Below are 27,788 nucleotides of genomic sequence, written 5' to 3' on the forward strand. Positions count from 1 at the left end.
TAATGTTATTTAGGCTTTCAATCCATTAAGAAAATTACTGCACATTTTATACACTCAGACCAAAATTTGAAAAAATAGGAGCCTTAGGCTCCTAATCCAAATTTTCAAAATCTACTGGCAACTTCTCTTTAGTATCTGGTACTTGTCACTGTCAGAAGTACGATAATGTAACAGATGGACTTCTGTTGTGGTATGGCAATACTAATGTTACCGTACATCATGTTGATGTCTCAAAACATACACTTCCATTTTTATTTGACTATCAAAACTTCCAGTTCCCTTCTCCTCATAAGCTTTTCCTTTGCCCACCCTCTTAATAAACATTGCCGTCTATAACCTGAAGATAATTTCCAAGTCTGTATTTCTCACAAAGCTGTGCAATGAAGCCAGTTAACTACAACTTCACAATTCCTTTCCAATTTTTCTCCTGCTCATATAAAAATCAGGAGGCTTTGTGTGTGCTTTTGAGTAGCCCTAAGGTACAAATACAACTGCCTGTACCATCATGTTTGTTCCTCCCTACTAAGCAAAGAATGGCTGTAGCCAAGAGGAAATCAGAGCAGAATAGTAAGAAATAAACAAAGTCAGGAGAATTAAAGCTGAAAGGCCATGTGCGATAGGAGGAGTAATCAAAATGCTTTAAAAAAATTACCCATCTTAAGTAGCTGCCTCCCCACCCACTCCCCGTTCACAATCTTTGGATTGAAAGGTGTGGTAACTGACCTATAAATTGCCACAATTTTGATAAATGCAACTTGATAGACAGACTTTTCTGCGAACTTCCCAGTTATCTTTTTGTTGCCACCTATCATCAAGAATCTTTCAAAGACCTGAGAGATTACATAATCTCTTCCATGCTGTCCATTTGAGCCAACATGTCACTGCTAAATATATGAATGCTGACAGGACATTGTTATAATACATTTCTTGCAGGCTTTTTCTGATGCATCAGAACTTTGATGGCTGCAGGAACCTATTAGTTTCTTTGGTAGTCGTGTTCAAGAGAAAAACATTTGACTAATTTAGTCAATTAAATCTTTCTTTTAACCCTCTTACAAATTGTCTGGTCCTTTCCTTTTTCTATAGGCTTTATCCTTTGATATGGTAGAAACTGTAATGGAATCAGATACACTATAGTTTTATTAATTCATCAATTTTCTGCATTACGTGTCACTCGATGGGCATTATATGAATAGCTTCAATTAATCAAGTTTGGTTGATGGATTGTTTCCATATCCTAGTTATTTTTAGAATCGTTAAGGTCCAGTCCAGGGGTGGCCAAACTGTGGCTCACGAGCCGCATGTGGCTCTTTTACAGTTAAAGTGTGGCTTGCAGAGCCCCCCACATGCCCCCTCCATTCTCCACCTACCAGACTTTGGGGGAGGCTTGGGACGTCTGCCTTTCAGTAGGGTGCGAGGGAGGGGCTTCTGCCCAGTGGGGGTGGGGGTCTCAAGGCCTCAGCCCCGGGGGACACACCTGCCGGGGCTCGGGGCTTCAGCAGGAGTGGGGCTTCACGCCCGAGCCGTGACAGGTGCCTCTCCCAGGGAAGAAGCCCCGAACCCCAGCAGGTGCACCCCAGCTCTCAAACTTCTGTAGACTGCCATGTGTGGCTCAGAGGGTCAGTACGTTCGGCCATCCCTGGTCTAGGCTATCACTGTACTGAGGTCCAGAAACAGGCTTTCCATTTTATCCCAAATAGCTTGTTAACCTATAATGTTTCCTAATCTCATCTCACACCATGCCACTATAAATTAATGCAATAGGGTTAAAACAGGTCACTCAAGTGCAAGTTTCCTTACAAATGTTTCAACAAAGCCTTGTATCACAATGCAGCACACAGAATAATCCCAATTTGTGTCCAATATCATCGCTTTGTGACGCTCAAAGATTCACAGGCAGACCTGGTACAGCCCAGAGGGTTTCACTAGGATTGTTATTGATCATGTCCTTTTAACAATCACTGGCAGTCAACAGTCATGGATGTCTGAGTTTGCAGAGGTCTGAACTTGACATCAACCATGGGCTTCTGCTGACAAAAGTACGCCTTCCACTTCAATGACAGCCAGCTAATTAGGCCAATTCAATCAAAAGCTTTTATTAGAGCTGAGCTCTCAGACAGCTTTCCATTCTGAACGGCTTAAGGCTGCCGAAGCATTAGAGACTTGAGCCTCACTTCCTCTGTCATCTGATGAGGAACAGCATTACTGTAATTCAAGTCATCAGTGCTGACTGTTGCCAGCTCAATGCCGGGGCCTCAGACCTTCAAATATCTATGGATCAGGGAGGACGGAGACACTCACTGCAGTTGGGTGTAAGAAAAACAGCGAGGCTACAATTCAAGTCTTTAAAGACACGTTTGTCAAGAACAAAAAGCAAAGGCCAAATGGATTCGACTTTGGAATGTCATTAAGGCATTATGTAAGAAAAGATATGGAAACCTGGGGGTAGACTCAGGAAGCCAGTTTAGAACATGCTGCCACCAGGCACAATCTCTGCAGCCCTTATTCAATGTTGAGATGTTTGCTAGCGGAGACAGCACACCAGCTTGTCCACTAAAGAATTGGGATGGCAGCATCAGCCAGAGTCTACAAGATCAGTTGCCCAGATGGGAAGATCATTTAAAAAAAACTCTCCTCAATTGTCTGTCACCTGCAGTCCCTCTTCCATCTGAAATGGGGCAGGAAGTTCCAGCGGACACCTTCCTTCAACCAAGTGGATCGCACTCCATAAGCTGAAGTCTGGAAAGGTAACAGGGATTTGTAACTTTATCCCTGAGCTGATGAACACAGGTGAGAATATTGTCGTATCATTGCTGCATAGGCTCTTCCAGGCCATCTGGGCCACAAATATAATCCCCAGCGACTGGAAGGAAATCGTTATTCTGCTTCTGTTTAAAAAGGGCGATAAACCCAAATGTATCAACTATAGAGGAATTACGCAGTTGTCAGTCCCAGAGAAGCTCTTGGCTTTTGTGTTAATGTCTCGAATCAAGGATGCACTTCATGGCAAAGGCTGGGATATTCAGTGCAGCTTTAGATCTCATTTCACAGATCTTTACCTTAAGGCAGCTTTTTGAGAAGATGGATTAATTAAATAAACCTTGCAAAGCACTTTATAGACTTCCATCAGGTCTTTGATTCAGTGCACTGAATAAGCTGCAGGGTCTGATGAGGCGACGCAGTGTCCCTGAGAAAAGATAGTATCATCGACAGAAGTAGTCTATAGTGGAACAAACAGCTGTGTTCAATTCAATAGCTGATCCATAGCATGGTTTCCTATTTCCATGAGTTCTGGAAGGCTGTGTTCTGTCACCATCATTGTTCAATATCAGCACTGTAGCTGATGGGTAAGTTTGAGGATGCAGTTGTTGGTGGCGCTGAACTGGCCACCATTCTGCTTTGATATCTTGCATATGCCAATAACATTGTCTTGTTGGCTTGGTTTGGTGAATCACGGATACTGATGGCTGATCTGGTCAGGCAAGAAGAACAGTGCAATGGTCTTTTTAGTAATCAAGATAAACTAAGTCCCTAGCCATTACTATCAAGCAACCTTCAACTTCAGATTGTAATCAGCTTGGTATTAACTTCTCTGAACAGGAGACTGAGCAAGTGGCAACTGCCAAATACCTTTTAGGTGGCATAGACAAGGCTTAAGGACGCTCAAAAGGTGTGGACATTTGTACAGCAGTGGATGCTGCCATGTTTCAGGCCCTTCAGTGGCCTCCAAGGAGATGTAGTGACATCTAGCTTGCTATGAAGCTGTGGAGCTACAAAATAAGAATTATACCAACTCTGGTACACCAGTGAAACACGGTAAGCAGAAGAACAGCAAGTGGATGTTTTCGACTCAGTTTCTCTTTCTCTATATTAAGTGGCAGGACAAGATCAGTAATGGAGAATGTTCACAGCTGAACCCAACAACTGCATCCATCAGCACTGGTTCAGTTTCATAGGCTTTCTGGGAATGGACATTAGGAAGGTCAATACATTATAAAGTGTTTACCAAGGAATGCCATTACATGGCTGGTGATCATGTTGCCACCAAAAACTTCAGTGGCATAATAAGATTACCAAAGATGGACATAAACTGAACAACCAGCCAGACCACCTTAAAGACCTTGCTACAGACTGATCTGGCTGGGACTTGATCTGCAAGGAGACTACATCCCTTTGGGATTTGCGATGATGACGATGATGTGTGCTAACACCATTACAAAGCAAATGAGATGTACCATGCCCTTTAGAAACTTAAAATCTAATTATGAATGATGCAACAAATTAGAAAAATTCACACTGGGCTGCTACTGAGATGTGTGGCACTTGGTGATTCTGCTTATCAGAAATGTTTAATAACTTTTTATGGTTAATTATCCTTCTCCCACATCAACACCCTTTCTGCTATAAGCTGGAGGATTCATCAGTTTAAAGTGACAGAAGAAGAAAGAGACCTGATGTGTTGGTTGATCACAAGATGACTATGAGCCACCAATGTGAGGTGGCTGCAAAAAAGGCTAATGCAATTCTAGATATATTAAACAAGGCATTTCCAGTAGAGATAGAGGAGTATTAATTCCCTGGTACCAGGCACTAATTAGGCCTCATCCGGAATACTGTGTATAATTGTGGTCACCCATGTTCAAGAAAGATGAATTCAAACTAGAACAGAAGCACAGAAGATCTATTAGGATGACCAGAGGAATAGAGAGTCTATCTGATGTGAAGACACTAAAATCTTGGCTTGTTTAGCCTAGCAAAACAAAGGCTAAGAAGCAATAGGATTGCTCTCTCTAAATACATCAGGGATAAATACCGGGGAGGTGAGGGTGAAGAGTTATTTAAGCTCCAGGACAATGTTGGCACATGAACAAACGAGTATAAACTGGTCATGAGTAAGTTTAGCCTAGAAATTAGAATAAGGTTTCTAACCATCAGAGTAGTTCTGAAAGACTCCCAATAGGCGTTGTGGGGACAAACAACTTAATCGATTTTTAACAGAGATTGACAATGAACAGTATTGTATAATAAGATTGCTTCTGGTAGTGCGGGCAGGGCTCAGCAGCTCCGGGTGTCTCTTCCAGTTCGTCTTAGGTTCCTAAAAGCTCATGCTTCAGAGTTTCAGCAAGTTACCTGCAGGGGTCAGGAAAGGAATTCCCCCCTTCCCCAATGCATTCTGGGTTGGGGTTTCTTTATCTCCTTCCTCGGAAGCACCAGAGATGGACACAGCTATAAGGGGGACACTGGATGTGGTGAGACAGAGTTGTGAGATGGTACAGAGCATTCTCTTTCTTGGTGTTTGTCTGGCTGCTTCTTGCTCAGATGCTCAGGGTCTGATCACCATGGTGGGGTCAGAAAGGCATTTTTCCCCCAGGTCAGATTAGCAATGATCTTGGGGGGTGGTCTCCATCTTCCGCTGCATGGGGCACAGTCATTTGCTAAGCTCATCTAGGTACATCTCAATCAATTTCCTATTACTGCAGGAGCCTGAGGGACTGGTGCACCACCTTCCCTTTTATTCTCTGCATGTAGCAGATTATACTTTAATCTCCTGAGGGCTGTAATGCTGTGGTCTAATTTCAGTTTTTGGTTTAGAATGTGAGTGCTGGCTGGTATTGGTGGTCCCCTTCGGGCCTTAAACGCTGATATCACAAGAACATAATAAAGCCTTCACCCTTTGCTTGACACAACCCAATGTGCATCACTTGGGCACTATTGAAACCCCTTTAAATAATCAGGAGGCAAAAAGTTTAGTAACTTCTATTCAGATTTTTTCTCTTGCATGACAATCCCTTCTAAAAAACAAACAAAAAAAATACCACGGATCTGCTTGGATAAGAGCTGTATGAGTAATTAACCTGTCATTTCCCTAGTTACATTATGGGTTCTGTGCAAGACCATAAAGCAGAGGTCGGCAACCCTTCAGAAGTGGTGTGCCAAGTCTTCATTTATTCACTTTAATTTAAGGTTTCGCGTGCTGGTAATACATTTTAATGTTTTTTAGAAGGTCTCTCTCTATAGGTCTATATATTATACAACTAAACTATTGTTGTATTGAAAAATAAACAAGGTTTTCAAAATGTTTAAAAAGCTTCATTTAAAATTAAATTAAAATGTTCATCTTACGCTGCCGACCCGCTCAGCCTATTGCTGGCCTGGGGTTCTGTTCACCTAGGCCGGCAGTGGGCTGAGCGGGGCCTGCGGCTGGGACCCCGGCTGGCAAGGGTCCGGCAGCCAGAACCCCAGACCGGCAGTGGGCTGTGCGGGGCTGGTGGCCGGGACCCCAGACCGGCAGCTCAGCCCACTGTGCACTGAACACAGGGCTGGGGGTGAAGGGTCTGGCCAGGAGCTAGAATGAGGGAGGGGGCTCAGGGTTGGGGCAGGAGGTTTGGGTGTGGGGCACTTACCTGGGCAGCTCCTATTTGGTGTGAGGGGTGCAGGAGCTCCTGTTTGGTGCTCAGGGTGGGGGTGGGGGATGTAGGGGGGGGCAAGAGTCAAGATGTGAGGGGTACATGGGGGGCTGGGTATGTGTGGGGGTCCCAGAGTCAGGGTTGGGGTCATGGGGGGGGTGAAGGAGTCAGGCAGAGGGCTGGGTGCATATGAGGGGGGTACCGGGCTCAGGGCACGGGCCTGGGGTGTGTGCGGGGCTACGGGGCTCAGGGCACGGGCCTGGGGGGTATGCGGGGCTACGGGGCTCAGGGCAGAGGGCTGGGTGTGTGTGGGGGGGGGTTAAGGGCAGAGGGCTGGAGGGGATATGCCCCTCTTCCACCACGGCTTTCCCCAAGGCCCTGCCGCCGCTTCTTCTCTGCCGCCGCCGGGCACTCAGCATGCTGACTCTGCTCCTTCCCAACCCCCCTCCTCACAAGGGCCATCAGCTGATCAGACAGCAGGGAGGGACAGAGAGACGGAGAAGGGGCAGGAACCCAGCACACTACGGGAAGAAGCAGGGGAGTCAGCAAAAAAAAACTGTTACCCACCTTTTGGTAACTGTTCTTCGAGATGTGTTGTTCATGTCCATTCAAAGTAGGTGTGTGCGTGCCACGTGCACGCCAGCCAGAAGATTTTCCCCTAGCAGCGTCCGTAGGGTCGGCCCTCACCCCCTGGAGTGGCGCCACTACGGCGCCCTATAAAGGGGCCCACCGACCCTCCACCCCCTCAGTTCCTTCTTGCCGGCACTCCGACAGAGGGGCAGGAGGGTGGGTATTGGAATGGACATGAACACCACATCTCGAAGAACAACAGTTACCAAAAGATGGGTAACCGTTTTTTCTTCTTCGAGTGGTTGTTCATGTCCATTCAAAGTAGGTGACTCACAAGCCTAACCTTAGGTGGCAGAGTCAGAGATCACTGCTGACTGAAGTACTGCACGACCGAAGGCTGCATCATCCCTAGCCTGGTGTGTGATGGCGTAGTGTGACGAGAACATGTGAATGGAGGACCACGTGGCCGCTCTACAAATCTCCTGAGTCAGGATCTGAGCTAGGAACACCGCAGAGGAGGCCTGCGCCCTAGTGGAGTGGGCCGTGACCGGAGGGACAGGGGTCTTAGCTATGTGGTAGCATTCCCGGATGCAGGTCGCGATTCACGAAGAGATTCGCTGAGAGGAGACCGGGAGCCCCTTCATCCTATCCGCCACTGCGATGAAGAGCTGAGTTGAGCTTCTGAACGGCTCAATGTAAAAAGCCAAGGCCCTGCAGACATCCAGGGAATGTAACCTCCGCTCCTCATTGGAAGAGTGTGGTTTCAGATAAAACACCGGGAGAAAAATATCTTAACCCATGTGGAACTGTGAGACGACTTTGGGTAGGAAAGCCGGGTGAGGTCTAAGTTGGACCTTGTCCTTATAGAAGACAGCGTACGAGGGCTCGGATGTTAACGCCCTGAGCTCCGACACCCTCCTGGCCGAGGTGATCGCCACCAGGAAGGCAGTCTTATACGACAAGTACAACAAGGAGCACGAAACCAGAGGCTCAAAGGGAGGTCCCGAGAGGACCAGATTCAGGTCCCAAGCAGGGGCCGGCTGACGAACATGCGGAAATAGCTTGTCCATACCTTTGAAGAAACGCCCGACCAGCGGGTTCGCAAAAACCGAGGTACCCCCCTCTCCCGGATGGAAAGCTGAGATGGCCGCCAAGTGAACACGAATCGAGGAAAGGGAGAGGCCCAGTTGTCTGAGGTGGAGCAAATAGTCTAGGAAAATGGGGATTGTGACCCCCAGCAGATTGTGACCTCGCTGACCCGACCATATGGAGAAGCGCTTCCATTTGGCCAGGTAGGTGGCCCTAGTTGACGGTTTCCTACTACCAAGCAGCACTTGTCTGACCTGCTGGGAGCACTGCATCTCCACCGGGTTCAGCCATGGAGCATCCATGCTGTGAGGTGAAGGGACTCCAGGTTCGGGTGGCGGAGGGAGCCCTGGTCCTGCATGATCAGGTCCAGGAGCAGGGGCAGTGTCAGGGACGCCTGAACGGACATGTGCAGGAGTGACGTGTACCAATGTTGGCGCGGCCACGCCGGAGCTATCAGGATTACCTGTGCGTGGTCCCTGCGAATCTTCAAAATCACCCTGTGTATCAGGGGGATCAGAGGAAAGGCGTAGAGCAGATCGACCCCCCAAGGCTGTAGGAAGGCGTCCGACAGAGACCCCTGACTGCGGCCCAGGAGGGAGCAGAACTGTCGGCACTTTGTTTTCCCTCGAGGCGAACAGGTCTAACTCGGGAACGCCCCAGTGCTGGAAAATTGAGTGTGCCACGTCCCATCGGAGGGACCACTCATGACCCCAGAACGAGCAGCTGAGGGTGTCCGCCAAACCGTTCTGCTCCCCCGGAAGGTAGAACGCCGTCGGGTGGGTAGCACTGTGGACGCAGAAATCCCACAGCGAGAGGGCTTCCCTGCACAGGGAGCGTGCACCCCCCTGTTTGTTGATATAAGACTGCCGACGTGTTGTCCGAGAGGACTGAAACACATCTGCTGGCCAGGTGGGACCAGAAGGTCAAACAAGCCAGGCGAACCGCTCTCAGCTACCTGACGTTGATATGCAATTCGAGGTCCTCCGGCGACCACAAGCCCTGCGTCCTGAGGTGTCCCAGGTGCGCTCCCCAACCCCGATCCAAGGCATCCGTTACCAGGGAGAGGGAGGGTTGAGGGGCAGCGAAGGGGACACCCATGCACACTTTCTGCGGGTCGAGCCACCACCGCAGCGAGCTTAGCACCAAGTGGGGAATGGACACCACTGAGTCCAAGGGGTCCCTGGCCGGGCAATAAACTGTCACTAACCAGGACTGTAGCGGGCGAAGCCGGAGTCTGGCATGGCTCACCACATAGGTGCACGCCGCCATGTGACCCAACAGCCAGAAGCAGACTCGCGCCATGGTAATCGGGGAGTGGTGCAGTCCGAGGATGAGCCCGGAAATCGCACAGAACCTGGATTCCAGCAGGTACACTCTGGCGTGGGTGGAGTCAAGAACTGCTCCTATGAACTCTATTTGTTGCGTCAGAGACAGGGTGGATTTGGCTTCGTTGAAGAGGAGGCCAAGATTGAGAAAGGTCCGCCTGATGAACGACATCTGGGTCTCCACCTGCTCCTTGGAGCGGCCCTTTATGAGCCAGTCGTCCAGGTAGGGGAATACCTGGATGCCTCGCCTGTGCAGGAAGGCCGCCACGACTGCCATGCACTTCGTGAAGACCCTTGGAGCAGCTGACAGGCCAAACGGGAGCACCATGAATTGCAGATGGGCATCAGCCACGACAAACCTGAGGTACCGTTATGGCAATGTGGAAATAAGCATCCTTTAAGTCGAGGGCGGCATACCAATCTCCTGGATCCAGGGAGGGAATAATCGAGGACAGGGAGACCATGCTGAACTTGAGCTTTCGTACAAACTTGTTCAGCCGCCGCAAGTCTAGGATGGGTCTCAGGCCCCCTTTCGCCTTCGGTATTAGGAAATACCGGGAGTAGAAGCCTTTGCCCCTGAGCTCCATGAGGGACTTCACTTCTTGACTTAGAAGTTGCTCGTGAGATGGGTCCCTGAAGAGGGACGGGGAGGGGGGCTGGTGGAGCGAGAGGGAGGAGAACTGGATAGAATATTCCCTCTCTACCGTGCGGAGCACCCAGCTGTCCGACGTGATTCGGGACCAGGCACGGTAGAAGGGGGACAGTCGTGACCCAAAGGTAGGGATAGAAGGATCCAGAGTCTCGATAGGTAGGTCGCCCCCGACCGTACCATCAAACAGGGGGTCTAGACCCCGATGGTGGTCTCGATTGACCGGACGCCTGGCCGGAGGGGTGGCGTTGGTGACGCCTCCTGCCATTTCTGCCCCGCCTGCGCCCCAGATCCTGGCAAGTCTGAGGCTGGTAGGGGTGTGGGGCCGTCTGTGGCTTAAACTGCCTGCGCAGGGTCGCAGGGGTATGCAAGCCCAGCGAGCGAAGTGTGGCCCGCAAGTCCTTTAGGCTATGCAGACGTTTGTCTGTCTTTTCTGAAAACAACATCTGCCCCTCGAAGGGGAGGTCTTGAATTGTCTGCTGGACCTCATAGGGCAGGCCCGAGACCTGGAGTCAGGCTCCCCGCTGCATGACCAGGCCCGTGGCCAGGGTGCGCGAAGCTGAGTCCGCCACATCTAGGGCGGCCTGGAGAGAGGCTCAGGAGATCAGCTTCCCCCTCCTCCACCAGGGCCAAAAACTCTGGCCTCGAGTCCTGGGGAAGGAGCTCCGTAAACTTCGACATGGCTGAACACGTGTTATGACCATATCGGCTTACAATTGCCGGTTGGTTGGCAATGTGGCGTTGTAGGCCTGCTGTGGAGTACACTTTTCTGCCAAAGAGGTTGAATCTTTTAGCGTCCCTGCTCTTTGGTGTTGACCCCTGAAACCCTTGACGCTCCCGTTGGTGGGCCGCATCCACCACCAGGGAGTCCGGGAGGGATGGGTGTACAAGTGTTTGTGCCCTTTAGAGGGGACGAAATGGCGGCGCAGGTGCTGAACTTGATATGGGCACACCCCCCCCAGCGATGGTGCCGTGGAGAGGGGCTGCGCGCTGGGCCACTGACGCCGAGGAGAGACCAGGCTTGGAGGCGGATGCCATTGCTGCTGCCACTGTGGGTACGCTGCGGGCGACAGCATGGCTGGCTTGCCCTCGATGTACTGGGGAGATGCTGGGCGCAAGTCTCGGCATCATCCTCGGGTAGGCGACTTGGCTGGGCCCTAGTGATGCTGCTGTGCCCCGCCCGCACGCGCAGGAAGACGGCGTGGCACCGCCCGCCTCGGTCGTTCCGAGGGGAGGGCCCAGCAGCAGCCCTCATCAAGAAGACTCTCTAAGTCTTTGAGCTCTGTTCTTGAGAGTTCTCGGCTCGGCTCTGCATGCAAGCACGTCCTTTTGGGGTGTCTCTCCGAGGCACCTCAAAAAAAGCAGTGTGGGTCTCACTTGGACATGAATTTCACAGTCCCTTGCAGGTTTAAACAAAACTTGGAATGGACCTTCCAACTACCAAGAACTATATACAATGACCTAAGTAAACTAACTATAATGTAACTATATACACGGACTATACACAAGGAAGAGAAGAGAAGTTCCAGCTAGCCGTCACCAGCGGTAAGAAGGAACTGAGGGGGTGGAGGGTCAGCGGGCCCCTTTATAGGGCGTCGTAGTGGCGCCACTCCAGGGGGCGCCAGGCCCGACCCTACGGACGCTGCTAGGGGAAAATCTTCCGGCTGGCGTGCACGCGGCACGCACACACCTACTTTGAATGGACATGAACAACCACTCGAAGAAGAACCAAGCTTCTGCCCTCTGCCCCCACGGTGGGGGGGTGCGTGGTGGGAGCGGAGGGCGGAAAAGAGCAGGCCGGAATTCCGGCAGGCAGCAGCGTGCCATTAAAGATGGGCTCGTGTGCCGTCTTCGGCACGCATGCCATAGCTTGCCAACCTCTGCCATAAAACAAAACAAAACGAAAAACAAAAAAACCCACAAAATCACCATCCCCAGAATAAAAGTCGCTCAGCCTGCCGCCGGTCTGGGGTTCTGGCTGCCAGCCCTTGCCAGCCGGGGTCCCGGCCATCGGCACCGCTCAGCCTGCTGCCAGCCTGGGATACCAGCTGACGGCCCCACTCACCTCGCTGCTGGTCTGGGGTTCCAGCCCCCTGGCCCCCTGCCAGCTGGGGTCCGGGCCTCCGGCCCTGCTCAGCCCTCCTGCCACCAGCCTGGGGGTACCGGCAGCCAACCCAGGGCTCTGCAGCCCTTATAAAAAAATTACACTACAATTAGCTTAAAAACTTGAAAACTTTAAAACTTTGTATATTACAGTAATCATTAAAACATGTATAATGTTAATAAATACATAGGTTTGATGAAACAAAGTAGTTGTACTTATGTGCCTGTGTTTAATTTGTGTTTTCAATGATTTACCTTTTAAAAAAAAATCTTGCATGTCCCACACCCCCAGAAAGGGCATCTCGCACTCCCAGGGGGTGCATGCACCCCAGGTTAAGAACTCCTGAACTAAACTGATAAGATCTGCATTTTAATTTAATTTTAAATGAAGCTTCTTAAACATTTTAAAAACCTTGTTTACTTTACTTTACATACAACAATCGTTTAGTTATACAATATAGAGTTATAGAGAGAGACCTTCTAAAAACATTAAAATGTATTACCAGCACGCAAAACCTTAAATTAGGGTGAATAAATGAAGATCCGGTGCACCACTTCTGAAAGGTTGCTGACCCCTGACTTAGGGAGTGAGAAACTTATTCTTACTCACTAATCACTTGAACCTTGAATCTTTGATGATAAACTTATTCTTGTTTTCACTACAGATATATCTAAATACTGAGACATTAAGCAAGGTGCTGATCATGAGTTCAGTGATACAATCTGACATGGACACTGTTTGTGTTCAGTGGATAAGGGGCTGAACACTTCAGAAATACTCGGGGACTGGGATGCACCTACTGTTAATCCGCAAAGCAAAGTAAGGTAGAATACCTCAGAAGAGAGGGCTTGAGTGGCTAACAGGCTGGTGATGTCAGGGAGTTGACACCCTCATGCTGAAATCAGGTGGGTAACAAAGTGACTCACAGCCCTGGGTATCCTGAGAACAGTCACAAGAACAAGGGGACATTCCATTAAATCTAAAAGTTGAGGAGCACAAGACTGATAGAAGGAAATAATTTTTCACTTAACGTGCCACTGGATTCTGGAACTTATTGCTACAGAAGTCATTGAGGCCAAGAATTTAGCAACATTCAAAGGAGGATTGGAAATTTATATGGATATCAAGAAAACCCACAGTTCGTAACAAGTATTTTGTAAGGGATATTAAACCTCAATCTTCAAGGTTTAAACCCATCTCTAACTATCAGAGATTAGGATGAGACACTAATATGGAAGGGGGGGTTTACCAAAAATCTGCCTACAGTGGGGTTCTTACATTTTCCTCTAAATCATCTCCTACTGCCCACTCTCAGACAAGATACTGGACCAGATGAATCTCAGGTCTGATCAAACACAGCAATTCTTATGTTCCTATACATTGCAGGGAGTTCACTTTAAGTCCCAACTTTAAACCTGAAGGGATTCTGGAGGAGAGAATGACTGTTCAATCACCTTCTCTACAGCGCCCAGAAGGTGAATTTGCCTTAATAAATGAGTATTCAGTTAAAACTGCTTGTACGTTTGACTCCAGGTTGGGCACTTAGCAACTTCCTAAGAAACTTAAGTTAAAATCCCAACTCTTCTGAACATCAAGCAGTCAAGCCCAAGAACTGTGGGTTGCAGAAAACAACCAGACTTTGTGATAGGAGTAAAGCACAGTATAAAGTGATGCTCCAGAGGTCATGGAACCAGGAGTGATGGGGCCACCCCGCCAAACAAGCAGAAATTGTTTCTGAAAGCTTCTCTCAAAAATCTGGGATCAACTTGCTTTCAGAACCTGGCTGGTTGGTTGGGCCTTCTTGCTGCAGATGAATCAGTCAGCTTTTGTAGATCTCAAATGCTGACAAACTTACTAGAAAACATGGAAGTGAAGGCCCAAAGTCTCCACAGTCCTGTAGTTTTCCTTGCCTAAAGAAATAGCAGGAAGGAATAGAGAGGTTCCCTCTCAAATTGACACCCCTAACTACCTAAACGTTCTCTCTCCCACCCGACCAAACAAACAAATCAACCAACCAAAAAAGCCCAGTGTTTACCCTAAAAAAGAGGAGACACAATCTACAGAAACCCCACTAGGAACTGCACCATTGCTATTGATTTTAGGTGGAAGGAGTTTGGGTACTATGGTGATGGGAGCACTATGAAACTAAGATAAATAGATGCAGGTGGGAGTGATGAGGGAAGCAGGAGATTGAGGGATGCAAGTTACCCAGTCTGGTTGTCACACCAGACTAAGCTGAATGCAATAGCTGCATTTACTGGGACCACAAATCCAAAAAGATCATCTAAGACTCCAGCACAATGATGCTGAGGCTATGAGAAATGTGGGGCCATGTTCCTAAAAATGAAACGTGCCTTCATTATGATGCAAACCAGACTGGAAGGGTGGTGGTGAAGCTCAGACCACTGGTAACTACAGGGGCAGAGCATAACGTAAGACTGAGGGAGACCCTCTACAGAAAAAGCACACTGCTGAACAAAAACCTTCACTGTTTTTGTACTATAAGGGGGAAAAGAAGGCAGATTTAGAGAGGCATAAGGACTGAGGTACCCACTACTCCATGCTCCCAGAATGCAGGAAGCAAAGAACAAAAAGTGGGTGGGGGTTATATACTAGTTCACAGGTCTTCTCATTCTGCTTCCTGATTGGTGGAGGCATTAAGCCACTGTAAAGTCTGTTGCTGGGTAGAATGTATAGACTCCTGTAACACCATAATACTATAATTAGCATCTAGACTTTCAGAACCAGTTTAATAATTTAACTAGAACATAAAGGCATCATATTTTTGAAGAGCCCATCCCAAATGCTATCTTATTATAACAAAGGAAACAGAATATTGTTCACTATACCCTGATATGACTAATGTGCCTCAAATCATCAAGATAGTATTCTTCAATGGCATAGGGCTTGCCTTCCACCTCGAACACGTAGGCTGGATACAGTTTGTTACGAATCGGAAGCACAAAGTAGTCAGCAAATTCTTTACAGTTGATTGTAGCAGACATCAAGATTACCTGTTAAAAAGAATTTGTATAATTTAGTTAAATATTAGCAGTAATCCACATCACGTCACACTAAGATTCAAAAGAGTAAACAAAGTTATTGCTATGAATGAAAACCTAACTGAATACTTAACTCTTCTTTAGCTTATGATTCCTACACAATCCTTAACAGAAGAAAAGCTTATGGCAGATATTTTGTGAATTCAAAGGGAAATTTAAATGCAGGAGACACGGGTCACCTAGACTTCCTCCCCAGAAGAGCAAGACTACTCCCTATGATTCATTTACTAATCTAGTTTTAAGCACCTCAAGTGATGGGACTTATCACTCTCTGGGAAATTATACCCCAGTTTAACATTTGCCTAAAATATTTTTTAAAATATCTAGATCATTTTAAGGCCAAGTCTATACTATGGGTGCTACAGTGGAAGCACAAAGAAAGCAGAAGTCAGCCACAAGTCACCTGCTGGCAATTCCCTGGCATGGAAGTCATCAAAAAGCATACAGCCAGCATAATCAGCCTAGATACATTCCTCCCCAGGGGGACAAAGCTTATTGGGGCAAGCCAAACAAATCACTGGAGTGCACATCCCTCTAGCTATCCTTAGCTGGCATACAGATGGTGAGAGTTTGCTAGCCCAGGTTGGAACAACCTGTGATCTCAGAGAATCAGGGAACTGCAAATGGCTGCTAGTTCTCAGCTTCTTTTTCTCCCTCTCCTGGGATGCCCTGAGCAACTACAGTGGATGGAAGTCATCTTTTGCTAGACGCTCCCCTACACTTGGCCAAGATCAGTCAAGTTCACTATGAGGGTTAAAATAGCCCAGAACAGAAACAGAATAACAGAACTATTCCGCTCCCACTGTGATGAAGTAGGTGGTCGGCCTGGGAGCTGCTGAAGCAAGAATGGTACAGCAGCTGCTCAGCGAGCTGCCAGCTCACATCACAAATTTTTCTGGGGTTGCAATGCAGTGGCAGCCAGTTGAGGAGCTGGTGCTCTCTAGCCTCAAGACTGATTTATACTCTTCTGTTTAAAACCCACAGGGTGCATCTCAATGAGTATATTTACATTTCATGATCAAACAGTCTCTTTAACAGTTGCCCTGAAGGGCCATAAATGACCCTGGATCAAAGGTTGGATACCACTGCCATAGACTAGTTTCCCCTCATCCCCACGTTGCTTAGTCAAGCTATATTAGCTCTCTCTCACACACACATACACTCTTCAACACCCTAATCATGTTTGCTACTATTCCCCAACCCCCTTTCAATTTGACAATATCTTTCTTTTAGCATAACGCTGATGGTGAGTGCAGTATTGCAGTTTCTGTCTCCCAAAGCTATACAGAGTAACTACTACCTCCTGCTTTGTGACATGATGCCTCTGCAGCTCAAAACTGAGCTGACTTTGTTTCCAACTCTCATTTCAAACTCATCTGATTTGCCATCTTGCATTACTCCTACTTCAGCATTTGAACTTTTGAGACATCTACTCTCACTGAACTTGTCCTATATTATTTTTCCCAACTGTCTTAATTTGCATTTTTCCAAACTGAGTCTCATTGGTACTTTCTGCCTAAAAATTCTAATCTCTCAAGGCCCCTTTGCAATATTTCTCTGGTCTACTAGGTGTTTGCAGCTCCTCCCAGTACAATAACTCAGAATTAATCTTTATTTCCCTTCTAGATTATTAATGAAGAGATTTAATAAGATCAGACCATACACAGATCTGATTTGTTACTAGTAGGTAACAAGAGTTCTCTGACTACAGTGCCTCTGCAGCTCCACACTAAAGTGGGATACCATACCACAGGAGCTATAGAGCCAGAGTGGTGAAATCTTTAAGAGCATTGACATCAACCATGGACCCACATTTTCTAGAACTAGCACTGAGCTGCACTTAAATGTTTAGGCTGGCAGAACTACCCTATGATCTGTGTCATTACTTCAGCCCACTGTGCAATTTAAGTCACTTTTAAGACTTAAACAGCAGAGAGCTGATTGAACATTTCCACACTAAGACTCTGCACACTACATTTGCACAAAGGAGAAAACTAAAAAACTTATTTCTTCATATGTGTAGAGAAAATTTCAACCATAAAGTTGTATTAGCAGATTTGTGTATATATAGTAATACAGTATTTGTATTTCTGCTATTTTCTCAAAAATTTTGCTCCATTAAAAGAAAATATGCATAACAAATGCATTTGTGTCTAAAAATATCACATTTATCCAAGCAGAAGCACTGCCCTCAACATCCAATATTTAATTCCAGTCAAATATTCATCTTATATTTTCTGTAGCCCTAAGCACATTTTAGAAATTAATGCATCCTAACATTAAGAAAAAAAATCTTAGAATACATTATACTGGTCAAAGAAGAATGCCCGTTAGCCTAGTAACTTACTAGGACTGAGGAACTCTATAATATTTTAACTTAATGTGAGTCACTATTTTCATATCAGCTCTTCAAAAACTATAAGCAGTGCAGAATGCAAACGAGTAAAGCTGATCTTGAGAATGTTATTCTATAAAAGAAGAGTGGAAAGCAATTTAAACTTGCCTTCACAAATCGTGAATTTGTATGTAATAGTTTACGGACTACCAATAGCAGAAAATCCATTTCTTCAGTACGTTCGTGCACCTAGAAAAATAAATAATATATACATATGACTCAGGTATATTTGTTTTAACCCCCATTCCTCCTTTTCCTAACCTATTATTTTACTGGTTGATGTCACATTCTACATTTTTCTAATTTAGACTAAGATTTTCATGGCTGGAAGTGTGTCTTTTTAAGCACCTGTAAATCACCAAAGTTAACACGCTTTATAACTCAGCACAGCAGTTTTGACAATCTGAAAATTCCTGTTAAAGATTTTTATAAACAATTAACTTTGTTGGGCAAAGATAGGTAGCTAATAATCAGGTAGGTAACTAATAATCAGCCACTGGCCACTAGTTCCACTAGGCGGAACAGTAATACCTGCAAAAAGAACAGGAGTCCTTGTGGCTACAGCTCACTTCATCAGATGCATTGAAGAAATGGGCGGTAGCCCACGAAAGCTTATGCTCAAATAAATTTATTAGTCTCTAAGGTGTCACAAGTACTCCTGTTCTTTTTGTGGATACAGACTAACATGGCTGCTACTCTGAAACCAGTAATATCTGAATTATTACTGTCAAACAGGGCTGGCATCAGACAACCCTTGGAGGTAGAGTACATATTCAATGCCATTATTCATTCAGTTTTGACAAATATAAAGTAATGCATATTAGTGGGAATAAACTGAACTAATATTATACCTTAATGAGTTCTATATTAACTATATTTACTCAGGAAAGATCTGGGAATCATTACTGACAGTTCAATGAAGACCTTTCTGCTCAATGTACAGCAGCAAAGCCAAAGCAAGCAAAATATTAGGATGCATAAGGAATGGGATGGAAAATAATATTAAAGATACTAAAATTGCTGTTATATAATCAGTGGTACACCCTCACCGAGAATCCTGTGTTCTGTTCAGGTCATCCTACCTCAAATTATGTAGTAGAACTAAAAGTGGGGTCTTAAATAAGTAGTTAGAAGATGAGGGGCATAGACAGGCCTCATCTGAAGAGAGATTGAAGAGATTAATACATTTTCAAGTCAGAAGAGACCATTTCTAATTTAGTCTGATCACCCGTATAACAGAGGACATAGAACCTAACCAAATACCAGGGCCCCCCAGAGGGGGGGGCAAGAGGGGCAATTTGCCCCAGGCCCGGCAGGGGCCCCCACGAGTGGGGGACCTGCCGCAGGCATGACTGCGGAGGGGGCGCTCGTCCCGCGGCTCGGCTGGACCTCCCGCAGGCATGACTGCGGCAGGTCAACCGGAGCCGCGGGACCACGGCACCCGCCGCAGTCATGGGCTCCGGTCAACCGGAGCCAAATGCCGCCCCCCAAGGAAAGGCCCGCCCCACGCGCCTGCTTGGCGCGCTGGGGTCTAGAGCCGCCCCTGAGCGGGGGCCCCCCGCCGCCGAAGACCCCGGGCCCCCGGAATTCTCTGGGCGGCCCTGCCAAATACTTCTGCATCAAGCCCATTAACTTCAGTTTGAACTATAGCATATATATTACAAAGATATCCAGTCTTGATTTAAAGACTTTGACTGATGAAAAATTTACCATATTCCAAGGCAAACTTTTCCAAAAGTTAATTACTCTGTTAAAAAAAAAAAAAAGCACCTTATTTCTCTTCTCAGTTTATCAAGTTTCAGCTTCCAACCACAGGATCTCATTATGCCTTTTTCTGTTAGATTAAAGAGCTCTCTCTTATCAGAAATCTTTCCCACATAAGAACATGCACACTGATCTAGTCATGTATGTTGCCCTCTTACGGGGTCACGGGCTCTGCCTACCAATAACAGGCTTCACAAGGGGGAATGAGGCAACTCAGGTTCACCTGTGACTCACTGAGTGGAAGGCAGAGGCAGGGAGCACCCATGCATGATAAAACAAAGCTACCCCCCAAAAAGGTCTGGCTAGAGAACAGAGGCTCCTAGGAGAAGCCCTGTCCCCAAAATACAAAAAGAGAAACTCCCCAAGTGGAGGGCTCCTTGGGGAAGCTGATCAGGGAGCTCACTAGGAAAGGAAACAAAGGAAGAATACGCCTAGGTGGGAGAGGCTCAGAAAGGGAGCAACTATGAATGCCAAATCTCAGCAAAACCTGGAAGGACTTCGTCAAGTAGCAGCAGAAGCCCCAGATGAGAGGATTTATATACAGTTCTGAGGAAGGGTCATCATAGTTTGACTACTGTGGGGACCTTGACCCAAGTGGAGAGACCTTTCCTCAGACAAGAGGCCCTGACTCCTGAAAAGGATACCAGGTCAAGAAGGCACTATTGGTAAGGGACTTGACATAGGTGGGGTTGACAGACTAAAGTTAACTTAGTCCCTTCTCCCTCCAGCTAAAGATGCTGGAATGCTGGCCTATTTATATAATTTTCTGCCTTTGGTTTAAGAAAACCAGAACCCTGAAGGGGCACTATTCAATATACATAAGCTTCATTGGACTTATTGAAAGCCCACTAAGTGAAATGGAGGCTGAGATGCAATTGCGGACCTGCACTTGACCACTAGGGGGCACTCCATGCATGAGGGCCCCATCACACCTTCTCCTGGATAAACTTGAGCACCTTAAATCTCTAACTATAATGGCATTTTTTCCAGACCTCAAATCATTCTTTTCTGAATGCTTTCCATTTTTCCAACATCCTTATTGAAGTATGTACATCAAATTTGGGTATTATTCCAGTAATCATCTTGTTTATGCTGTATACAGGAGTTAAAACCATCTCCCTATTCCTACCTGACATTCCCCTGCCTATACACTCAAGAATCATATTCACCTTGTTGGTTACACCACCACACTGGGAGTGCTCCTGTTTAATCTGTTATGTACAATGACCCCCCAAGTCCTTTTCAGTGTCACTGCAGTCCACGATTCAGACCCGTATCTTGTAAATGTGACCTACGTTATTTGTTTCTAGATACAGGAACTTGCATTTCGCTGTATAAAAATGTTCAGGTCTATTTACCTTAGAACAGAGGAGGATAAATAGGGACACTATAAAAAAGTACCCAAATTAATGAATGGCATTCTTGAGAGGGTCGACTGGAAGCATCTATTCAAATTGTTTCAGGACAACAGAGAAAACTCTTATCAGTGAATAAACCAGGAACGAAAACGGTACCTTGTTTTACCAGATCTAATAAAATGCAGAGAACTGCAAAGCCAGTCTAATGGTTCTTTCTTGCTTGTACTCCTGGCCATAGGAGGGCCATATTTTTTTTCTCCAGTACAGCCTTTAGTGCTGTACTGAGGTCTCCGAAGACCAAGGATCCTTGTTTAAGGCAACAACAATCACAAAGTAGTCCCCTACCCAGAGGCAAAGAGATGCCTGGCTAGCAATGAGCCCCTCTGCAGAAATCCTCATAGTAGATTTCAGACATCAGTCATTTGAAGAGGTGTGTGAAGAGTTAGATGCCACCTCATAAACGTTTCAGTTAAAAACATTTCCTCAAGCCTTTAACATCTCTATGCAGAGAATCACTCTGGAACCTAGTCAAGTCAGAAGTTATAGAACTTACCCATGATACTCCCAGAACAATCATATAAGGGTCTTCATAAATGTTCAAAGGAATCTTCATAACTAAACTCAATTTAATTCTCTAAATCAGAGTAATAATGATAAAAGCAGAATGAGCTTTTCCTTCAAATTGAGGTTAATTTTATCTTCAACTTACTTCATCTATGAAGATGTGTGTAAACTCTGCAAGGCTTTTGGCACCAACTATTTTCTGAAGGAGCACTCCAGTTGTCATGTACATTAATCTTGTGTCCTTTGTTGCTACTTTCTCTAGCCCAACCTAAAACATGGGGGGAAAATATTTCATTGCTCCAAATATGTTTCATACATGACATGCTATTAGACAGTTCAAAATTCTAAGCAAAAAGCACAGATGTGTGATGTTTCCCATAAACAGGTATATCTGAAGCACCGTAGATTGAAATGCAGTGTAAATCTGTTATGAGGGCCCATTTAAACTTCTGAAAGCAATTAATGAAGTGTCTTTTCCGTGCATCATAACTTTAGAGCCCACAGCCAATTAACTAAGGTGGAATGGAACAGTATCTCCTTGGCAAATCTCAGAACCACAAACAAATTTACATAATCAAGGACATTTGAGAGTAGTTCGAAACTTCAGCTGTTCTTGCTTTAGGTCCAACCTGAAAAACTGTTCTTTAAGAGATTTTAAAGTGGGAGGAAAAAAATTGCTGATCTCATCTTCATTCAAAGTGGCCACATGTTCTGCTCAAAACTAAACAAAAAATTAACCAGGCAGGGAATAGGGAGGAGACCATTTTCAGAAAGAGCCCAAACATGGGTTGTGTAATCTCAAAGAGAAGGAAGTTCTGGACAGCTATGTTAAAAGAAGGGTTTTTAATCATTTTGTAAGTTTTGTAACCTTAACTATTTTGGGTGCTGCTAGACTTCAACTAGTTTTCCAGTGCAAAATCATCCTCTTTATTTTTTATTTCTTTGGGTTGTGCTCAGCCCACACAAATCCTAGTAAAAATATACAAGAAAAATATCCTGAAGACAACAGGACACGTGCAACCATTTTACACTTAAGCCTTTTCCTCCCATAGTGAACCATCTAGCAATGATATGATTTTTAGTTCAGAGTCTCAGCATAGAAGGGAAAGGATCCCATCTAAAAATAAAAAAACTGGAACGATATGAGACCACACCTGGAGTACTGTGCCCAGTTTTGGTCCCCCCACTACAGAAGGGATGTGGACAAACTGGAGAGCGTCCAGCAGAGGGCAACAAAAATGATTAGGGGGCTGGGGCACATGACTTATGAGGAGAGGCTGAGGGAACTGAGCTTGTTTAGTCCACAGAAGAGTGAGGGGAGATTTGATAGCAGCCTCCCACTACCTGAAGGGGGGTTCCAAAGCGGATGGAGCTAGGTTGTTCTCAGTGGTGGCAGATGGCAGAACAAGAAGCAACAGTGTCAAGTTGCAGTGAGGGAGGTCTAGGTTGGATATTAGGAAATGCTATTTCCCTATGGGAGTGGCAAAGCGCTGGAATGGGTTACCTAGGGAGGTGGTGAAATCTTCATCCTTAGAGGTTTTTAAGGCCTGGCTTGACAGAGACATGGGATGATTTAGTTGGGGTTGGTCCTGCTTTGAGCAGGGGGTTGGACTAGATGACCTCCTGAGGTCTCTTCCAACCCTGATATTCTATGATGTATTTGTTCTACCAAATTATAACTGAGAGGCAACAGTGTCCGCTTTTCTTAAAGTTATAAAACAGTTTTCAATTATAAGCTCATGTTTACATAAATATTTAGAATTTCCACCTTTGGGAGTGGAAGTTTCCCATACTTGCTCCCTGTCTGAATATGTGTTTCTCTTTTTTCCTCTCTAAGATTGAGCAAAATTCCTTCAGTTTTTTTGAAGTTATGTGAAGACTCAAACTTTTCCACTATAAAAACTCCTAATTTATGTTTTTCTAAAAGATATGCTCTAGGAATTATTTTGGGGAAGTTACGTGGCTTGTGTTATACAGGAGGTCAGACTAGAGGATCACAATGGTCCCTTCTGACCTGAAAATCTAACCCAGGGTTAGCAATCTATGGCACATGTGCCGAAGGCGGCACGCGAGCTGATTTTCAGTGGCACTCACACTGCCTGGGTCCTGGCCACCGGTCCGGGGGGGCTCTGAATTTTAATTTAAATTTTAAATGAAGCTTCTTAAACATTTTAAAAACCTTATTTACTTTACATACAACAATAGTTTAGTTATATATTATAAACTTCTAGAAAGAGACCTTCTAAAAATGTTAAAATGTATTATTGGCACGTGAAACCTTAAATCAGAGTGAATAAATGAAGACTCGGCACAGCACTTCTGAAAGGTTGCCGACCCCTGAACTAACCAAACGTTATGACAAAGGCTACAGCAAAATCAGCTCAAATCCGAAACTTGACATGGACAATCTGTAGTGAGGACTACAACATTTTTGCATGGTTGGTGGGGAGAAGGAAATGTAGACTGAAAATGAGCATAGTACATGGTTGAAAATTTTCACCAAGCAAAATCTAATGAAGTCCTGCTCTTTCCTGCCAGCTCTGCCTTTCCATGCCCAACCTCACAGGCCCAGAATCTTCTGCTCTCAAACTGCTGTTAGAAAATTCAACTTCTGTAAGTGAGAATGGACATTTTGGAGATTGTGGGGGGTAGGAAATCGTAGGATTTAGTGACAATATTTGAGTGGAGAAGGAGTTGAAAGTGACACCAAGGCTGTAATCAAGTGGAGAAGAATGGATGGCAGAGCTGCTCCAATAATTGAGACAGGATGGGGAAGGGTGGATTTAGGAGGAAAAAGAAGTTAAGCTTTTGACAGGTTGAGAAGTTGTTGGTACCAAGACATCCATGAAGAGATGTTGGAGACAATCAGATGCAAGTTTGGACAGACAGGAGAAGATCGATCTTAAAGGTATTAACACAGACATGGTAAAGCCAAGCAGATGGATGACGTTATCTAAAGAGATCAAAGGAACAGAAAGACCAAATATAGTTCCCACGGAATAATGTTACAGAACAACAGAAAAAGGACACACCCAGTGAAAGAAAGATTAGAAAGAAAGAAAGAAAAAGAGCCATGAAAGCCAAGACTTTGCAAGAGGAGGTGAGTTTCAAAAAGAACCAAGTGAGTCTAAGACCAGGGTGCTGAAGTGGAAAAAATGGAGAATGGGGTTAGGAGAGGAAAGCTTATGCTTGACAGTTTGTTATTTGTTAAGCATCAACAACATGCTCAGCATCTACTTTGGGGGTTTTAATAGTGCTTTTCACTGTGGCACCCAACTTCTTCAGGCCAGTACCTTTGATCTAAAATATTCCTGTGACATTATTGACATGAACTATGACCGTATAGATCATTGTTGCAACCAAGGTCCTATAGTTACACCAAATCTTGTACAAAAGGAGGTCAAGTAAGGTGTCTATGGAAAGCCTGTAATTTGCTGGTTATGATTATGCTGTCTGTATCTGTGTATCATTTTTGTATTTGAAGTTATGAATATTGGCTATGTACTTGTAGCTCAAGGTGTTTGATTTTAAGTAGCATCAGTGAAGCATTTGGTCAGCTTCTTGAGAAAGGACTATCCTGAGTAAGTGCCCAATCAAGAAACATTTAACTGACAATGTACTTTGGGAGATGCCAATCCTCATCTGAGCTTTCCTGGGAACGTTCAAAATAACATTAAACAATGCAAAAGCAAAAAAAAAAAAAGGGGCAAAAAGCTGAATCATTCATGGACATGCAACTTGCCCAAGTGGCTACAAACTCCATCTTGTTGCTATGATTTTGCACAGCAGAACAAAGGGGTTTCCACCCACAAGAGAGAATATCAAAGGACCTGGAAGCCTCTCCATTTTGTCTTCAGCAGGCTCGAGAGATGGCCTCTCCACCCCAAAGAGATGCCTGAAAGAAACTGGGACAAAGGACTGTAACTACGGGGGTGTGAATTATTGCTGGACCCAGGCCATACACCACAACATTGATCTGAAAAGGATTGGGCCCAGACTAGGAAGGAGTCTAGTCTGCGAAAGAAGCTGATTGGAACATCTCTGAGGATAAAATTTACCTCTACTCAGTTTCCTACTGTATTAGGCTCAGACTTCCATGTTTTGTTTTATTTTGCCTGATAACTTACTTTGTTCTGTTATTACTTAGAACCACTTAAATCCTACTTTTTGCTTATTACTTAACCCAAAGTAATTAATACATACCTGGGGGGGGGCAAACAGCTGTGCATCTCTCTCTATCAGTGTTATAGAGGGCGGATAATTTATGAATTTACCATGTATAAGCTTTATACAGAGTAAAACGGATTTATTTGGAGTTTGGATCCCATTAGGAGCTGAGTGTCTGGGTGCTGGAAACAGAAGCACTTCTTAAGCTGTTTTCAGTTAAGTCTGCAGCTTTGGGGACATGGTTCAGACCCTGGGTCTTTGTTGCAGCAGGCTTGCATGTTTGGCTCAACAAGGCAGGGTTCTAAAGGCCCAAGCTGGCAGAGAAAACGGGCTCAGAGGTAGCCTCAGCACATCAGGTGACAGTCACGAGGGGCTCTCTGCAACCCAACCCATCACAATCCCCTTTAAAGAAAATTATGAGATTGTGGTCAGAGAGGATTAATAGGAGAAGGGATTGCAGAGCAAGTTGTAGATGAAGAGAAGGCAGCAAGGACAGAATCTTTATTTTACAAAGAGGAAGGAAAATGCTGTTTCAAAAGAAAAATGGAGCTGAATGAACAAATACTTAGAGGAAGGCCACACGGTTTCCATTTTTCCTTGAGGTGCTGAGCAGAAACCAAAAATAATAATAAATAATAATAATAATAATAATAGAAACAGAACTGCTGCTGGGACACAGAAAGAACAAGCAATGGAAAAGGAAAGGAGGAGGAGTACAAAACCCTTTGCTTCATCCTCCTGCCTCACTCACACTTCTTCCTCCTCCCTGGGCCATGCTCTGCTCCAGTGAAACACCACTTCAGGGTGATGAGGTGCCAGCTATCTTGGTCCCACAGCCCTGCTGTTTGCAGGGCTTTGCCAGCTCTTCACTAGAACAGCAAGTGCATGGGGAAGGGAAGCAGCACTACTCCATCATGTACCAGGTGGCACCCTCCCTCCCCCATCCATATCCACAAGCCACAGTTTCTTGCCATGCCCCCCAAAATTGTGACAGGTGATACAAAAACTCATCAGATTTGGGCCATGACAAGAAATCACAGTTAGGGAGTATCAAACTACTTATGTTGCAAAATCTATGCCATAACTAGACAATATGGACAATTTAAAATATCTGTTGGAGTCTAACTTTTGCATTTCCTGGTTGATAATTTAAACTGCGCTACTTTAAGAAAAAAGTGAAAATTGGTTTGATTTTAATAATCAACTCCAGCTAACAACCTCCAGTTCTCCCATCGTTCTGCTTTAAAAGCTATTTACACTGCTCCTGGGTTACTTATGGTATAACCAACATGATAAAAGAAGGCAGAAAAGAAATTTTTTCCCCTCATTTCCAAATCATGCACTTCATACAGTTTGAAACATCATCATACCTGATAGCCTACAAATCCACCTAATGCCCATGATCGCTCCCTGCTAATCCATCTTGCAATGCTGCTGGCACCAATTTTTCGAGGTTGGGTAACAACAATGTTGCAGTAGGTAGAGTGCTGACTGTAGTAATCCAAAATATACTGTGGAAGTTGCGTACTTTTACCACTACCAGTTGCTCCATGTACAATTACAACTGAATTGCTTTCTATCAAAGAAACTACCTGAAATTAAAATTTTTAAAGAATGCTCATAAGACCATAAAATATTTCAGTATAGAATTTCAAATAGCATTTAACGATTTCCTTATTTACTTCCATGATTTTTTTTTTAAAAGAACTCATTTAAGGTAACAAACTGATGTGCACATATATACACATGAATAATGTCTAATTAGAAACAGTAACTGAAATGTTTCAATTATGAAAAAAAATGTAGTAAAAATTGGCCTTGTTCTACAAACAGAGTCTGTCAATGAAACCATACATTTAATCTGGGATGAATTTAATACCAAAATTTTCCTTCTGAAAAACACCATCAGTGTGGATTTGCAGTTTTAGTCTATTAACAGCAGAAGTTCAATTCATTCAATAACTATAGTTTACCTCTTCCTTACATCTGGTTATGGGCAAATCAGGGTATTTATAATTAGTTTTTGGTATACAAGTCACATCATGGGATTCACGTGGAAGTGGTGATGGAGTAGCTGAAAAGAAAAAGAATCTAAGTCAAGTTCCTGTAGTTACAACAACAAATGTGAGCTAGTGAATACATTCATTGTACCTGAAAAGCACACTTCTTCAAAGGACCCTATATTACTCTTGGGGGGAATTCTGCACATCTGCGGACGCACAGAATTCTTCTGTCCCTCATAACTTTGTATTTTCCCACACAAAATACATTTTGCACGAGCAGTGCTGCAGTTCTGGGGTGGAACTTATTTTCGGTGGGGAAAATAAAATCCTT

At 45.1% G+C, this 27,788-nt stretch overlaps 1 protein-coding gene across 5 annotated transcripts in view; it reads right to left on the reverse strand.

Annotated features, from left to right (window-relative positions):
- The window catches only part of TDRD9 (tudor domain containing 9), a 141,935-nt gene that overhangs the window by 76,291 nt on the left and 37,856 nt on the right, over nt 1-27,788 (reverse strand). For all 5 annotated transcript variants that reach the window (XM_039536381.1, XM_039536382.1, XM_039536383.1 and 2 more), the window contains exons 3-7: nt 27,428-27,528; nt 26,825-27,046; nt 21,433-21,555; nt 17,710-17,790; nt 14,994-15,158 (exon numbers count right to left, since the gene is read on the reverse strand). In XM_039536381.1, the coding sequence (XP_039392315.1) occupies nt 14,994-15,158; nt 17,710-17,790; nt 21,433-21,555; nt 26,825-27,046; nt 27,428-27,528 (692 nt within the window). The remainder of the gene's footprint in view (nt 1-14,993; nt 15,159-17,709; nt 17,791-21,432; nt 21,556-26,824; nt 27,047-27,427; nt 27,529-27,788) is intronic.

This window comes from Mauremys reevesii, linkage group 4 (assembly GCF_016161935.1).
Source record: "Mauremys reevesii isolate NIE-2019 linkage group 4, ASM1616193v1, whole genome shotgun sequence".
NCBI classification, from domain to species: Eukaryota; Metazoa; Chordata; order Testudines; family Geoemydidae; genus Mauremys; species Mauremys reevesii.